At 53.1% G+C, this 16586-nt stretch overlaps 4 protein-coding genes across 4 annotated transcripts; 3 read left to right on the top strand and 1 right to left on the bottom strand.

Moving 5' to 3' along the window:
- Positions 1 to 2750: 2750 nt before the first annotated feature.
- PODANS_1_3040 (uncharacterized protein) lies at positions 2751 to 9675 on the top strand (the record flags this gene model as incomplete). Its single annotated transcript, XM_001912465.1, has 4 exons — positions 2751 to 2986; positions 3218 to 3941; positions 4138 to 9447; positions 9511 to 9675. The coding sequence occupies 4 exons, from the start codon at positions 2751 to 2753 to the stop codon at positions 9673 to 9675; spliced, it is 6435 nt and encodes a 2144-aa protein (XP_001912500.1).
- Positions 9676 to 10294: 619 nt separating this feature from the next.
- PODANS_1_3030 (uncharacterized protein) lies at positions 10295 to 10938 on the top strand (the record flags this gene model as incomplete). The annotated part of the gene is made up of 2 exons (XM_001912464.1): positions 10295 to 10511; positions 10715 to 10938. The coding sequence occupies 2 exons, from the start codon at positions 10295 to 10297 to the stop codon at positions 10936 to 10938; spliced, it is 441 nt and encodes a 146-aa protein (XP_001912499.1).
- Positions 10939 to 11470: 532 nt separating this feature from the next.
- PODANS_1_3020 (uncharacterized protein) lies at positions 11471 to 12153 on the top strand (the record flags this gene model as incomplete). Its single annotated transcript, XM_001912463.1, has 4 exons — positions 11471 to 11498; positions 11563 to 11622; positions 11926 to 12039; positions 12098 to 12153. 4 exons carry the CDS (start codon positions 11471 to 11473, stop codon positions 12151 to 12153), a joined length of 258 nt encoding a protein of 85 aa, XP_001912498.1.
- A 500-nt stretch (positions 12154 to 12653) lies between these two features.
- PODANS_1_3010 (uncharacterized protein) lies at positions 12654 to 16163 on the bottom strand (the record flags this gene model as incomplete). Its single annotated transcript, XM_001912462.1, has 1 exon — positions 12654 to 16163. The coding sequence occupies one exon, from the start codon at positions 16161 to 16163 to the stop codon at positions 12654 to 12656; it is 3510 nt and encodes a 1169-aa protein (XP_001912497.1).
- Between the last annotated feature and the right edge of the window lie 423 nt (positions 16164 to 16586).

Genomic DNA, 16586 nt, shown 5'->3' with positions numbered 1-16586 from the left:
CGAAAAGCAGGAGTTTCAACGCACACTCCTCCCTCGGCTGGAGAAGCACTGGGAGTGTGTTTCGCGCACGCACAAAAAACATTCCATTGTTGTTTGTTTCAATGCGTTTCGACGTTTCAGGTGGTTCGGGAAGTAGAGTACACAACGAACCGAAACAACCGAGGTGGGGTTGGGTTGGGTTGGGGAAACAAGACTTTTTGTTTGTCAATCTGTTACCAGAGATCATATATTTTTGGATATGATGAATGGAATGTGGATATATCGGATGTGTCAGCGGCGGTAGTGTGGCCTGTCGGTTGTTGTATGTGATATGTATGTAGTCTTATTTTATGCATTGCATTTCTTCAAGAGCTTTGCTTGCATGCTGTAAGTGAGCAAATGAACGGTGGGCGACACCTCTTTTTTCTCATGTATTTTCGATATGCTCATCTTTGCATTATCTGCTTTTGGCATACCGATAATGCATTGTTCTTACCTCTCGCGACACGATACCCCCCCATCAGCCATCAAAAAAACGTTTACCTTATTAATCATATCCAGTAGCCTTACCTCGTCTACTGTAACAACCCAACCCCTCCATTGGTGTCCCTGATGCAATGCACTTGACTGAAAAAAACTCCCCGGGTGGGATGGAGGGGTAGGGGGATCTTCAGGGGTCCTGTTCAGAGTTGATCCCCTTACCTTACCCCACCAAACCCAACGTGGGTTACTGGGAACCACCTAGCCTCCGGCACTGAGCTACCACTCCCCGCCGAGCAAAGAAACCCGACAATAATGCGCCGATGCTAGCCCTGTTTCCCGCTCCCGTTTTATCCGTCGTTGTGTCGCCCGGAATGCCTCCGGTTCCGCGCCCAAAGTTCCGAGAGACGTTTTTGCCGTTACTGACATCCGCGTTGGGATATCTTGGCTGCTTTAGAGGCTTAAAGTTGAGGGGTTGACGGAGCGTGCTCTAAGCACAGTGCGGGGTGAGCTTTGATATCAAATCAAGAGCTGGAGCTTGACTCATCACAAAAGAGCCACATGACGGTACGCCCAGGGGGCCGAGAAGGAAGGAATTATCTCCTCGGCTTTTGGTAATGGGAAGAAGAGCTTCCGAGAGGAGATAAAGAGCCCCTAGCTGAGATCCCAGAGACTGGTGGGGTGTCTCAGCGATCGCGGGCTCAAACATGGATTCATTGTTCTCAAATCGATCTGGGGACCGGGGCGGGCGCGGCACCTTGGGAAGTGCGGTGCCATGGGCGCAATAAGGGTCCAGATGTGCCTGTCCAAGGTGTCGAGAAAGTGGGAGATGTGGCGGTCTGAGAGTTTGTGTGGCTGGTGAACGACAAAGAAGATTGATTGTGCCTTTTGGGTATAGCTAGGCCCAAATGGGAACCAAGAACAGGCTCTCTGACAGCAGGCTCTCGTCCGATGCAAGTGGTGAGGTGACCGAGATGGCCATTCCGTACTCTTCCGTATATCAAAACCAGCCTTCTGACCAATATCTCTCAGAAATCCCGACTTTGACCGACATTCAGATCTGCGATTTGGGGTTAGGTATTTTTACCATTGCAGGAGGCGCCAGAAGCGCCTTGGCAGATGGGCAGCCGGGAAATGCACAGTCCAGATGCGCTTGGCTATTTCTGTATGAGGCTGTTGGGTCCCAAATTGCGTTGCTCGTCAGTTGATGCCGTCTAACGATGCGCAATTTTCCCTCGCATTTTAATTAAAATAAATCATCTTGTTATCTCGCAGGGCTGGACGCGTGGCAGCAATTACCTCAGAGCAGGGCTTGCTCTTGTTTGGTTGAAGGGATTCAGGGTTGAGTTGACTGCCCGGGGTCATGTTCCGCGGGTGCGAATCCGTGCTGGAGGGTGGATTCCCGTCCAGCCTTGAAAGCGCACGGTCTTTTCAGATTTGGTGTATCAATCGAAGTTCGAGATGGTTGTAAACGAAGAGCAGAAGATTTAGTGACAGATACATACATCACAGGATATGGGCACCGTCAGCAACTTCTAGACCAAGTACTGGTGTACACACTACTGCTCGACTGCTCGATATCGGACAATTGTTGTTGGGAGGTTAGGTAGGTATAACGATTGGCGGAATTCCAATTGGTGTTTGCTGGGCCATATCATTGGAGAAAGATTTTTGCCATTTGATGTCTCTGATCAGGCCGTTGGTTAGCATAGGTGATGGGATTCAGGGTTCCCCACCCTGCTGATGCTGTGCGCACACAAGAAATGCAGATGGAGCCTCTCCGCACCGCCCGCCCAGACGCACACACAAGCGCGCCCCATGCCACGCTGCTGAGTGCGCCCACAATCCACAGAGGCCCCGGGCCACAGATCCACAGCAGCCGATGCCCACCAGAAGTGCCCGCCTGGGTGGGCGTCTCACTCACGCTTTTCGCCTATTCGCACCGTCATCCTCTCGAGACAGGATTCCCAAGAACTGTCCGCCACTACTGAGGTGCCTCGCCGAACTGAACCCGTAGGTAGCCTTGATTTCCACACTTGTTGTCCCCGCTCGCATATCCATATACTCGGCACCGCTGTCAGCCATCGCAGCCATAGCATCCACATCCACATCAACACCAACACCTCAGCCCGGCCCATCTTCCATCCCCGACGCCGACGACCTGTACTCCTCAAGCGACCGACCCGGCGGGCATGACCTGACAGACTGATAACCCCCGAGACGTGGAATGGCCGTGGTCCGCTAACGGTTGATCGGTTCCCTTGTTCCCGCTCGGCCTGTTGCTGGCGACAATGCCCCGGAATGACGCCAGTTCCCGCTTCAGCTCTATGACGGGCTCCAGCACCGACAGTGCGAGATCCAACATCACTGTGAAGCCGCTCCCCTCTCTCCCTCCATCGGCGTCATCCTCTTCTCCTTTCGCCGCCTCCTCAAACCAAACCAGCAATGCGTCCCGGTCCGCTTCTCATGGCTCGCGCAGGGCTGCCCCCTCGCGCCTCAAGACTGACGAGAACGGCCAATTAAGTCGGTGAGTCCATGTCTCGCACTTGATGCCAGCACGCCGTCTGAAAAGTGAGAGAGCACTGGCCGAGTTGAGACCACGCATCTATCCGAGACCGCCGCCGGCTTGCTCTTTCACTTCTCATCCCTGACCTACTCTACCTCTCTACCTCATCCCGCCTGCTCCCTTTCATTCCCCAAAGTTGCTTCTTTCCCCGCGGTCCCCGGACGAACACGAACTGACGGGTGCCTTCCACAGGTCTTTCAAGGATTCTGATGCTCAAGTCTCGCCGACCTCCACCTCGCGCCTTGCGCTTTCGCCTTCTTCCATCACCTCCAGCAATTCCATTCGCGAACATCGAATGAGCGACCTGGCTGACTACCGACGCGACTTGGCCATCCTCGACCCCGCCGGAGGAAGGGCATCGCGAACTCAACAAAACAACCCGTCCTCTGGCTCTCTAAGTCAGATCGCGCCCTGGATGGCGGCCGCACCGACGCCGGCTAGTTCAGGGCCGTTACCCACTAGCTTTTTCAACGACTCGACAGACAACCTGTCACTTAGCTCGCAAACTTCGCCGGGTCTCCGCAATGCCACAGCGCGACCGTCCCAAACGACGACCGGGAGTACTGAATCCCCAGAAACCTTGTATTTCACCGATGAAAGACGTCCGTCGATTGCGAGCATCACCACAACTGCAAGTAGCCAGGGCTCGAGGGCGAGTGGTGCCAGAGGCGGGATTCGAAAGCTCCAGGGGTTTTTCGGAGAGGAGTTTCCGGGTCGTGATTCCTCCGAGATCAGTCTCTCTCATCCCATCGTGGGGAAAGAGCACCGCTCGCATTCTTACAGCCATGCACGGCCACATCGGGATCGCAACTACTCCAATGCCACAGATCACGGCAGGGACGCATCACCGGCCTCCAGGCCTCGAACACCCGTACCGAAGCCGGAAGTTGTGCCTTTCCTGTATCAGGAAGCTGACGTAGGTTTAAACCCCACATCTGGTCTCGGCATTCTCAATCTACTACCCTACAACCCCTTCTCATCTTGCTACCCCTACCATTGCACATGTTTCTTTATTTGACCCGTGCAGTCTTTAAACCCACAGCACCTCACTATTATCTTCCGAGTCCGTGTTTACCTTGCGGTTCTTCGTTTACCTAACCATCACATCCTAGGATATCGCGCGCTACGGAGAAGCACCCGTCCGAGACATCCTGAGTGGGCCGGATCGCGAACGCTTCGTCAATGATAGCTCCCAGCAAAACAATCCGCCAAAAACGTCGGGTTCGGGCCGTTCCGGACACTCAATTGGTGTGCATTTGACCGGACACCATCACAGACACAACAAGAGCAACGAGGATCCTCGGTCCCTTCGGCCCACTGTCAGCCGGGAAGACTCGACGATAAGCGTTCCGAAGGATCGGAACGGCTCCTCCACCATGTACGGCACCCGGTCCCGCGCACAGAGTCCCGCTCCGAGCACAACCGGTAGTTATTGGGGCCACAAGAGCGGTAGTACCGACGGCCAAACCTCACCCGGTCAACCGAAAAAGAGCTTCCTTGGACGGCTTGGAAGAAGGCTCAAAGAAAAGGACGATGCTCCAGATCTGAAGAAACTCGGTCCAGCGTCCCAGTCCTCTTTACATTCCCGGCCCTCCCGACAAGAGCTCTCCAAAGCTGACGGCCAGTTCGCGCGAGGTGCGGACGGGAAATACCAGCCTGATGTTCGGGATGGTATTCGCCCGGATCTTGCCCGTCCAGCTAATGGACCTCAAACGTTCAACAAGTTTTCCCTTTCCAAAAAGGCCCCTAGAAGCAAGACGCAGGATGACCTGGACGAAGCTATTGGCCCCACCGATAGGCAAGATGTCGGCACTGTGTTTCACCTCGACACCAATCTTAATAATATGGATGGTATTTTGAGCAAACCGGCGCCGCTCACCCCCATGAACGCTCATGAAATCTTTGACGAGGTCGGCTCAGGCAAGGGATCAATCAGTTACCCGAGTTCCAATGGGGCATGGAATGCACCGGACAGCTGGGCTGTACTGCGAGATGACGACGCCGGGGCCCAGCTCCCAGACACAGAGGACATTGGAAGCCCGCCGAGGCCGGAGGAAAAGCAACACAACTATTGCATCCGGGTGTTCAGGGCAGATGGCACGTTTGCGACCCTGCAGATGCCACTCCTGACGAGCGTCTCAGAGCTCATCAACCAAATTGTCAAGAAGTCATACTTGCAGGATCCGGATAAATTCAAGCTGGTCTTGAAGAAACATGATCTCTACAAAGTCCTCCAAAGCACCGATCGTCCACTGCTGCTACAAAAACGGCTCTTGGAACAAGTGGGATTCGAAGAGCGTGACAGGATAGAGGACATCGGCCGCGAAGACAACAGCTACTTGTGTCGATTCCTTTTCTACCCCTTCACCGACAACAGCTATGAAGTGATGGATCAAATGGAGTTCCTTCGGTCCCAGAAAAACAACCACATCGACCTATCAGGCCGCAGCCTGTCTGCCATTCCGGTTCAACTCTATCCAAGGGCGAACGAAATAATCTCTCTCAACTTGTCCAGAAACTTGTCGCTCCAAGTCCCGCGAGATTTCATCTCGGTGTGCCCAAATCTGCGCGACATCAAATTCAACAACAACGAGGCTCGAGCTTTGCCCAAGAGCTTCGGATATGCCAGCAGACTCACCATGTTGGATGCCTCAAACAACCGTCTGGAGAGCTTGGAATCTGCGGCTCTTCACAATCTCACCGGCCTTCTCAAGCTTAACCTGGCGAACAACAAGCTCAAGCAACTACCGAGAGAGTTTGAAGCTTTTGCTGTGCTTCGAACGCTCAACATATCCTCCAACCTCTTGAATAACTTCCCTCCCTTCTTGGCCAAGCTGGAAAATCTTGTGGATCTCGATCTGAGCTTCAACACGATCCAAAGCCTACCAGATAATGTCGGCCAGATGACGAGTCTCGAAAGGCTTGTCATTACCAATAATGAGCTCTCTGGTTCATTGCCCCCGTCTTTCAAGAACTTGCGCAGTCTCCGTGAGCTTGATATCAAGTACAACGCCATCTCTAATATTGACGTGATCTCCCAGCTGCCCAAACTAGAGATTCTTTCGGCCACCCGCAACAACATTTCCCAGTTCAGCGGCACGTTCGAACGGGTCAGAAGCATCAAGCTGAATTGGAATCCCATCACCAAATTTGAGATCAAGGCCCCGGTTCCTACCCTCAAGGCTCTCAACTTGTCCAACGCCCAGCTTGCAAGCATCGACGAATCGTTCCACAACATGTCCAACTTGGAACGGTTAGAGCTCGACAAGAACTACTTCGTCTCACTGCCCGCTCACATTGGTAATCTTCGAAGGCTCGAGTACTTCAGCATTGCGCACAACTCGGTAGGTGAGTTGCCTCCCGAGATCGGATGCCTGACCGAATTGAAGCGGCTGGATGTTCGGGGCAACAATATTCGAAAGCTTCCCATGGAGCTGTGGTGGGCAAACAAATTGGATTACCTCAACGCATCCTCCAACGTGCTGGAGAATTTTCCAAAACCCGCATCCCGCGCACCCCATCCTCCTGGAGAAACAAACGGCAATACGAGCTTCCCAACTGGCAGAATTGGACCACCAACCGGCGCCCTGTCTCAGACACCAAGCGCCGAGGAGCTCAACGATCCTTCAAGACGCCCAAGTCAGGCTTCGAGTAGCCTGCTCAGCGTTGGGCCATCTCCCGTTCCAGGGGGTGCTGACAGGAAGAGCTCTATGGTGTCTGTTTATGGGAAGGGTGGGCGAAAAACCTCCGTCATCTCCAGATCAACCACACAGAGCAGCACCGCCCTGGCGACGCCGACAGCCAGCTCTAGGAAAGATTCGAGTCATACACAGCGACTAACTAATACCTTTGCCGGATCGCTTCGATACCTATATATGGCTGACAACCAGCTCGACGATGACTGTTTCGATCAGCTGTGTATGCTGGAGAATCTTCGTGTCCTCAATCTTTCCTATAACGACTTGAGCGACATGCCACAGCGTTCCATCAAGTCCTGGCCACAACTGGTCGAGCTGTACCTGTCAGGGAATGAACTTGCAAGTCTGCCTGCGGACGACTTAGAGGAGTACAGCATGTTGCAGACGCTCCACATCAATGGCAACAAGTTCACTAATTTGCCTGCCGACATTTCTCGAGCCAAGAAGCTCACTGTTTTTGACTGCGGCAGCAACTCTCTCAAATACAATATCGCCAATGTGCCGTACGATTGGAATTGGAATCTTAATCCCAATCTTCGGTACCTCAATTTGTCTGGAAACAGACGGCTGGAGATCAAGCAAAGTTCCGTTCCCACGGCAGCTCAGAATCGCGAGCAATACACCGACTTTGGTAGACTAACCAATCTTCGAGTTTTGGGTTTGATGGATGTGACGGTTCTCAACTCTACACTGCCTGATCAAAGCGAGGACCGCCGTGTAAGAACGTCTGGCTCTTTGGCAGGGTACATGCCCTATGGCATGGCCGACACTCTGGGAAGCAAGAACGAACACCTCTCCACCATCGATCTTGTTGTCCCGCGCTTCAACTCGAATGATTCGGAAACTCTTTTGGGTTTGTTTGATGGCCAGGCGCTCAGTAGTGGTGGCTCTAAGATCGCCAAGTATCTCCAAGAGAACTTTGGGCATATCTTCTCTCAGGAGTTGAGGGACCTGAAGAATACCGAGAATCCTGCCGACGCGCTGAGACGGTCCTTCCTCTCACTTAACAAGGACCTCATTGCCGCCGGAAACACACACACCGAGGACAGGTCTTTGATGGTGCATCGCGGCTCGACGGCCCCTCTTGTCCTCAGCAGAGAGGATATGAACTCGGGTGGTGTCGCCACGATTGTCTACATTCAGAACCAGGATCTGTATGTCGCCAACGTTGGTGATGTACAGGCAATGATCATCAAATCAGACAGCACCCACGTCATGTTAACAAAGAAGCATGATCCTGCTGACCCCAACGAGCGCACGCGTATTCGAGAAGCCGGCGGGTGGGTATCTCGGAACGGCCGACTCAACGATCTTTTGGAGGTATCACGAGCCTTTGGCTATTTGGACCTGATGCCCGCTGTCCAGTCGGCACCAAATATCGAGAAACATACGATCGGCGAGCATGATGAGATGATCTTGATTGCAACCAGAGAAGTGTGGGAGTATCTTCCAAAAGACGTCCTTGTCGATGTCACCCGTTCGGTGCGCCAGGATCCAATGCGTGCAGCTCAAAAAGTCCGAGATTTGGCCATGGCGTATGGGTGCTCGAACAAGATGACGGTCCAGATGCTGGGCGTTTCCAACCTTAAGGCAAGAAGGGAGCGCTCACGGCAGCACAAGGGGCAGAGCATGCCAGTCTACGCCTCACTTCAAGACGACGGCGGCTCGTCAACTGGCATGAGGAGAGCCCGAAAGGCAAGGGATGGCCCTCTGGACTCGACGCTTGGACGACTCGATGCAGAGGTGCCTGCTCCCACAGGTCTCATTGCTATTGTTTTCACAGACATCAAGAACTCGACACAACTGTGGGAAACGTATCCCGAAGCCATGAGGACGGCCATCAAGAATCACAATGAGCTTATGCGACGTCAACTGAGGACCATTGGTGGTTTCGAGGTCAAGACAGAAGGTGACGCTTTCATGGTCTCCTTCCCAACTGCTACGTCAGCTCTCTTGTGGTGCTTTGCCGTCCAATGCAAGCTGCTCCACTTGGACTGGCCGGCCGAACTCTACAACTCGGTCAATTGCCAACCAGTGTACGATCGTGATAATAACCTGATCTTCAAGGGTCTGTCGGTGCGCATGGGCATTCACTGGGGCGAGCCTCTCTCAGAGCCTGACCCCGTCACTCGCCGGATGGATTACTATGGCCCGATGGTCAACAAGGCTAGTCGTATCTCGGCCTGTGCGGATGGCGGACAGATTGCCGTGTCTTCTGACTTCATTGCGGAAATTCAACGGTGTCTCGAACACTATCAGGAGCCGACGAGCACGGCTGTTGACCTCAATGAAGACAGTTTCGCGACCGCCATCCGGAGTGAGCTGCGCAGCTTGAGTGGGCAGGGGTTTGAAGTCAAGGACATGGGCGAGAAGAAGCTAAAGGGCCTGGAAAACCCCGAGTTTATCTACTCACTCTATCCCCATGCACTCTCCGGCAGAATCGAGACCCACAGCAAACACGAGAAGGAGCAAGCCCAGGACCTCAGGGAGATCAGGCCTGCTATCTTGAGCCCCGGGAGCGAGCTTTCGGTTGAACCAGATGACATATGGAGTCTCTGGAGAGTGGCTCTGCGCTTGGAAATGTTGTGCAGTATGTTGGAGGATAATAGCAAAGCGCTTCAGCCACCAGAGACAGGTCTCCTAGACAGGATGAGGCAACGGGGAGGAGAGGTGTCGGAGGACTTTTTGGTCAACTTCCTGGATCATCAGGTTAGCCGGATCGAGGTATGTTTCTTGTCTTGGTTTGAACAAACGTAATGTTGTATGATGCATGCTAACATTATGCAGACGTGCATCAACACGATATACATGCGTCACCTCGTCTCGCAGAGCAGCATAGGGTCCAATTTTGGCGCGTTGCGGGGACCGATGGACGAGGTTCTCAAGGTGGTTGCCGAGCAGTTCCAGCTGGTAGCTGAGTACAAAGCGCGGTATGGTGACCTCCGTGCTTGAGTTGGCTATGCCTGCCTTGCTGTCCTCGGTTTTTTGATGCTTTTGTTTTTTGGCTTGCTGTTTTCTACGCACCTTGTCATCCAATACCCCGGAACCTATAAAGTGTGGCTTTTTATTGCTCTTGTTTCTCCTCTCTCCCTTCTTGCAAGGCAGGCGGGCGGTCGTGGTTTCGATGCTGCGTTGGACTTTTGAGTTTCTCTCCAGTCCCGCCATTGCAAAGTCGATTAATCCTCTGATACCTCTACAACACGTATTTACGGCACACACATCATTACGTTATATACCATTAACCAGTATTGTTGCGGCAAACACCGGCAAAAACGGATAATTCTTGGGAGAAGAGGAGAGCCTCTAGAAATCCGTTTGGCTTCGAGTTAGTTGGTACTTTAGCATTTTTCTTAATATTTTGGAGGGGCTGAAGAAGCAGCAGGCGGGTTTTGTTTCGAATGGATGGACGGAAGGGTTTTGATACCGTATCGGGCAAAACAAAAAGAGATGAATCTGGCCTGTTGGTTTTTTGTTCTTGTTTTTCTTTTCTGCAACTCTTTTTGGTTTCTCTTTTTACAACTTTGAAGTTACAAGTAACGGAGCATTAGCATGGCAAAAGGCGGGCAAAGCGATGGATTACACACACTACACTCAGGATGGACGGGCTCAATTTCTACACCCTTTTTCTTTTTGCAACAAAGCTAACATTCAGTTTATCAATGTGGGTTTTTTTGTCACACATCAAATGGAGTCTTTTCCTGAAACACCGTTGGTTGAACTTTCTCTGGGCTGCTGGACTGGAACTGGAACTGGACTTCACTGGACTGGGATACAAAGCATTGTGTCAAGTGAGGCGAAGATTTTCATTTTTACGGCTTGTTTGCTGGTTTTGTTTGTTTATTTAGCGATGAAATTCTTGCTTTGACAGCTGAAAACACCAGTCTTTGTTAGGCGTGCGTTGCAATCGTTGATTGTTTTTTTTTTTTTTTTTTGATCACAGCAACGCACTCTTGAAGATCAGGGATGAGACTAACTCCAGTTGTTATTACAGCTTTTTCCAGCGCGTGTGCTCGTGCTTGCGAGACTTTCCTGATTGCAGGCTATGCATTGCTGCATGTCCTGGACACGGTCGAGGAATCGAAGAACTTTTGGAATGGGGAGGAATGGCAGTGTTATGATTACTTACCTGATCTGGAATACAGGGTGGTGAGGGTGCCTGCTAGTAGGGTTGGGTATATGGTGCCGCCGTCGGAGTTGGTTTTTCTCGCGGGGTGAGTAATGGGACGGGTGATGAGTGACAGAAGTTGGTATTCACAGAGTTTTGTGGTTCTTGTGTTTCTATCTCTGTTATTGTGGGACTGAAATGTAACATTCAGCATGTATCGATGTATGTTGAGGAGTAAATAAACAGGTTGTTGATGGACTGAGGATGTTTGCCAGCACAATTTCAGGGGTAAATAGGGGGTTGAACTCCACTTTCCTCTTATTCCAGGGGTTAGGGTTCTACTGTACCTCTGCACACTGTCACATGACGTAACTCCCTTTTTGATGAACGGCTGGCCCACAATAAATCTGTCCTCTGCGCGTCGCATTGGCTGACGCACGGCGGTTGAAGCTCAAGCTGTCCAGTTGACTGTAACGTCCACCTTTGTGCTTCTTACTGGCGACACCGCGACACGACGACAATCGCGACGGCAGCAAACATACTTCCTGTCTAGCGATATATACCACACCAATAACCGGCGATATATTGTCACCCGAACCACTGCGAGAAGAAGGGGAGCTGCCCCCTTGAAGCAAAGCGAAGATGTCTTTTCTGGGGAAGATTCTCTATGGTATGCTTCTCCTTGTTCTCCCCCCCTTCTCTATCAAGCATGCTAACGTCTGTGCAAATAAAAGTGACCGTCCTGATTCTCAACGCCATCGTCGTCCTGTCAGAGGACCGCTTCCTCGCTCGCGGTGCGTTTATCCCCAACATTCCTCCGGTGTTCCCGAACCCATAGTCCTATTCCAACTCCGACAACCACAGCTCAACCGATAGAGAGGGTCAAACCTTCCCAAACGGGGGGTCCTTGAACAAACTCTGGCGGGAGGGTCGCGCTTTGAGGGTACCACCTCGTTGGGATGCTGTGCTCGATACCAACACGGAGCAAAACCAGACACCAGTCAACGAGGTCGGAAAAGTGGCCCTGCTGCTTTCACCACGACATACAACAGCACATGACTATCCAGTACAGGAAACACTGACTCTTTGACCGACAGTAAACCTCACCCCCGCAACCCACAACCGCTCCTTCGGCGGCCCCGGCGGCGTAGACAGCAGCGTCAAGTACAATGCCATCCAGCTGATTGCCTCGATCCGGACCTTGATGAGGAGTATGTACTCTCCTCACGTACCCCGCACTTTCGCCACCGTCACTAACAAGAGAGTTAGTACCATTAATTGTGATCAATACCCTCATCATAGTGTATGAGCTTGTTTTGGGCTAAAGGTTTGCGGTTTGGAGGTGGACAGTGAGGAAATGGAGGGGGAAGTCACGAGAGCACGCACACCACTTCATAAAGATCATGTGGGAAATTGCTTTGGGTTGGAGGTTGGCAAAATGAGGCGCTAATAGATGGATGGGTGTCGTTGGCATGACGAAAATATACACTAATGGATACAACGAGCTACTACAATGCATGATGTTGGGTCTTTTACACCGCCCTTCGAGTCTGCAGAAACAAGTGAGAGATTACAACTACTATTAACTCTACTTCTGGTGGTATCATAGGTAGGCTGTCTACTATCTAATAATACTGTCGTTATACGTATCCCATCTACCCAACAAACGCCCAAAAAACAAGATTGCCCCCCGTCGTTCATAATCATCACCTCACGACACACCCATCCTGCCCTTGTTCTTCAGATCAAAGCCTGTCTCGCCAGCCCATACTCCGGCATCATTCCCTCCAGCCCCAGCACCACCGCCCTGCTTATTACCGCCAACCTATCGCGGTGGTGGCGCCTGCGGCTGTGCTTGTGGTGGCATGGAAAACTGTCTCGGGACTTGACTCTGTACGTACTGGCTCTGATAAGGGGAATAGTTCCGGGCTTGTTGCGGTGGCGGTGGACGAAATGGAGGTAGTTGAAAGTGTCGAGGATCCGGTTGCTGCTGCTGCTGAAATGGAAATGGTGAAAACTGCCGTGGCGGTAGTGGGTGATACTGAGGATGATGAGCATGTGTGAACTGCGGCTGGGGAGCTACCGGTGGTGGTCTCCAAAACGGATCAGGTTGAAACGCATGCCCCGTCATGGGAGGCAGCGCATGAGGCGGTAATAAATGAACATGAGGCGGCGGTAAGTGAATCTGCGGATGCGGTCCCCATCGATACGTAGGCGAGGAATTACTCTCGGGAGATCCGTCATACCCCCCATCCATACCCACCGCCCCAACATTCACCACCTGCCGTGGTGTCTGCATCTGCACCTGTTGCTGAGGAGAATGCTGGACAGGCTTCGGTTTCATCACCGACGTCCCATCCAACCCAACATTCTCCTGACCACCGCCACCACCACCACCACCAAGCACCTCGCCCCCATTCAACCCGCGACAGCCAACCCACTCATACCCAGCAAACGCCGTCCGTCTCCTCACACCCATCGCCACCTTTCCCATCTCCTTGTCCCTCAAAATCTTGTCCCTCGGCCTCTTCTTCTTCTTCTCTTCCTTCTTATCTTTGGCGGCGTCCCCCTTGGGCTCCCCATCCCGAAACACCCGACACCCGTACCGAAGCAAAAAAGCCTTCATCACCTCCTTCTCCTCCTCCGTAACCCCGCACTCCGGGCTAGCCTTGTCAATCTCTTTCTCCAACCCCATGTAATAGTCAATGTCAAACGGCGCCTGTCTCATCGCCTCCATCACCCACCTCTGCAGACTCGGCCTCCTGCCCAGCTTACCGAGGAACCTCTCCTTTTCCTCTTCTCGCCTCCTCTCCTCCATCAGCTTCTGCTCCTCAACCATCTGATCCAACACCCGTTTGCTCAACCCGTGATACCCCTCCTCCTCAAGCCTCCTGTTCTCAATCTCATCCTCATCGTCCTCCTCCTCCTCCGACAGCTTGTCCTCCAGAGAGCTCTCACTCCAATCACTCAAACTCTCGTCATCAAAATACGTCGCATCGTCCGGCGAGTCCAGCACGGGAACATGCGGCGGCGGCATCTGGTGCAAATGCTCCCACGCAATTGACCTAAACCACTTGTGCCCCTTGATATCCTCAGCATCATTAGGGAACACAAACTTGTCCACATATTCCTTCGTCCACCGTGTATCCTTCTGCGTCTGATGCTGCTGCTGCTGCTGCGCCGGGCCACCACCACCACCACCACCAGTACTACTATTCCCCGACATAGTAGCAACCCCCAAAGCAGGCAGACTCGGCGCCGACATCGAACTCGTCATCCCCCTTTGATTCTGCCCCCCCGGCCCAGTCCCAATCTGCCCAATCATGTCCTTCATCTTGTACGCCTTGCAAGACAACCTATCCTCCTTGTCCACAATCAAACTGACCAACAAATTCCGACACCTCGTCGACACCGCCGGCCCCTGCCTCGGAAAGCGAAACGTCTCCCGGTGGTTCAAAATATTCTTCTTGGTCACCGACCTCCCCTCCTCGCTGTAGAACGGCGTGCTCCCGTACAGGCACTCGTACAGAATCACCGCCACGCTCCAGTAGTCGCACCTCGCATCATAACACTCCCCCTTGACCACCTCGGGAGCCATGTACTGACTCGTACCCATAATACTCACCGCCGCCCCCCTGTTCCCGTTCCTGTTCCTCCAGCTCAGCAACGGCTCCCTCTTTTCATCCCCCTCCACCCCGACCCCAACCCCAACCTTGGGCTGATGCTTCCCAATCCCCGTCATGATGCCACTCGTCCACTTCAGCACCGCAGCCGTGCTCCTGCTCTCCTTCCTGTCCTGCTTATCCCCCACCACGTTCAACCCCAGCCTATTCACGAGCGAATACCGGTGACTAGTAAAATAGGCCAAGTCATGCGACCAATGCCCATCAAACGCCAGCCCAAAGTCCGAAATCTTCAGGTGCCCGCTCGCCGATATCAAAAAGTTGTCAGGCTTGATGTCCCGGTGTATAAACTTCAACGAATGCGTCGCCTCCACCGCCAGAATCATCTCGGCAACATAAAACCTGGCCACCTCTTCCGGGAGCGTAGTCTCCCGAATCAAAAACCCCAGAAAGTCCCCCCCAGGCATGTACTCGGTAACCAAGTACAAATTCTTCAAGTCCTGAAACGCCGCCACGAGCTGAACAACCCACTGACACCCCTCGCTCGCGATCAAAAAGTCCCTCTCCGCCTTGAGATGCCCCTCCTGCTGCGTCTTGATCATCTCCCCCTTCCGTATACACTTCATGGCAAACACCCCTCCCCCACCACCACTCTGCCTCACCAGCTTCACCACCCCAAAACTCCCCTTCCCCAAAATCTGCACCTCCTCAAACCCATTCTCCCTCGCCCCGTCCACCCCCTCCCGCATCAGCAACCCCGCCCCCCTAGCCTTCAAAACCCTCGTCTCCCTCAGGTGCCGAGTCTCCTGTTTGAAAAACCCTTGTCTGACAGCGGCAATCTGCCCACTGGTCAGCAACCCCCCCTTTTTCGTCTCCTTCCCCCCCCTGGCAGCCGCCGCATCCACAAAAAGTCCATTCTCAAACCCCTGCCTCCTCTTCTCTCTATCCGTTGCCCCAAGAGCAAACTTCTCCTGAAAATACCCCTCCAGCGCAATCTTGGCCGCAGCCGCCTTCTCCACCGTCACGATCGAAGGCGTGACAAGATCAAAGGGCGATTCCTGTATAGTCGTCAAGACAGAGTCCGGACTGGGAGAGGTGGAAGTGTCATCAATGTGGTTCTGCGGCGGGTTCTCCCTGTGGTGTTGCTGGCCATGATTGTGGCCATGATGGGCATGATGACGAATGATTGGATTCGAGCAAGATGACACCCCCGACAACGGCAGCGCGATGTTGTGCTGGTGATTACCGTGCCGGGCGGTTTGCTTCAACCTCTCGGGCGGGGATCCCCCTCCTCCCCCTCCCCCTCGCCTCTGATCCTTCATCATCCACGAATCCATCGACGTCTGCCCAGTCGAGTTCTTGGGCGAGGTGTTCGCCGAATTATCCTGCGGCGTGCTCGGCATGCTCGAAACCGTCGTCGTGTCTGTGTTCTTCGCCGTCGTGGTGGCGTCGGGGGTGATGACCTGCGGTGGTGACAACGGAAAAGATTCAATATGCTGCACCACTGCTGCTTGTTCTTGCTGCTGCTGCTGCTGCTGCTGCTGGTGGTGATGATGATGATGAGGATGAGGATGATGATGATGATGATGAGGATGACGTTGCTGAAATGTCTGCTGCTGAAGCTTCGGTCGACGACTTCTCGGTTGGGTGGATCGATGAATAACAGTCGGCTCCATGGGAGAAGGAGCACCACGGACGAGGGCGCTGGACATTTTTGAAAGTATGCCCCTTGGGATAATTGACTTTGCACCGCGGTGGCCGCTAAGGGGCTCGGTCGGTGTCGTGATGGCGGGTGGCTTGTCAGAGGCTTTTTACGTCGGTTCGTATCAGCCCAAACGGTCTTCTCAACATTCCCAACAAGAAAGCTTGGAAACTCACCAAGATTGGTCAACGACTTGAATGCGGAGAATATCTTGAACCTTTTACGAGCGGCGGCCGTGGTGACTTGGATGGAAGCACGGTCGGAGCGGGCAAGGGACCACACCGAGGCGTTGTTGTCGTCCAGTTTGTAGCCGGCCCCTAGAGAGATGGAGGCGATCTCACTGTGCTGCTGGCCAGTTCTGCTCGTCATGACGGTGCACCTCTGTCCATGGGATAAAAATTACGGGGTGCAATAATGCTGCCGGGTAAGTATT

This window comes from Podospora anserina, chromosome 1, assembly GCF_000226545.1.
Source record: "Podospora anserina S mat+ genomic DNA chromosome 1, supercontig 1".
NCBI classification, from domain to species: domain Eukaryota; kingdom Fungi; phylum Ascomycota; class Sordariomycetes; order Sordariales; family Podosporaceae; genus Podospora; species Podospora anserina.
The sequence above is the reverse complement of the archived record's forward strand: the minus strand, read 5'-3'. Positions and strand labels throughout refer to the sequence as shown.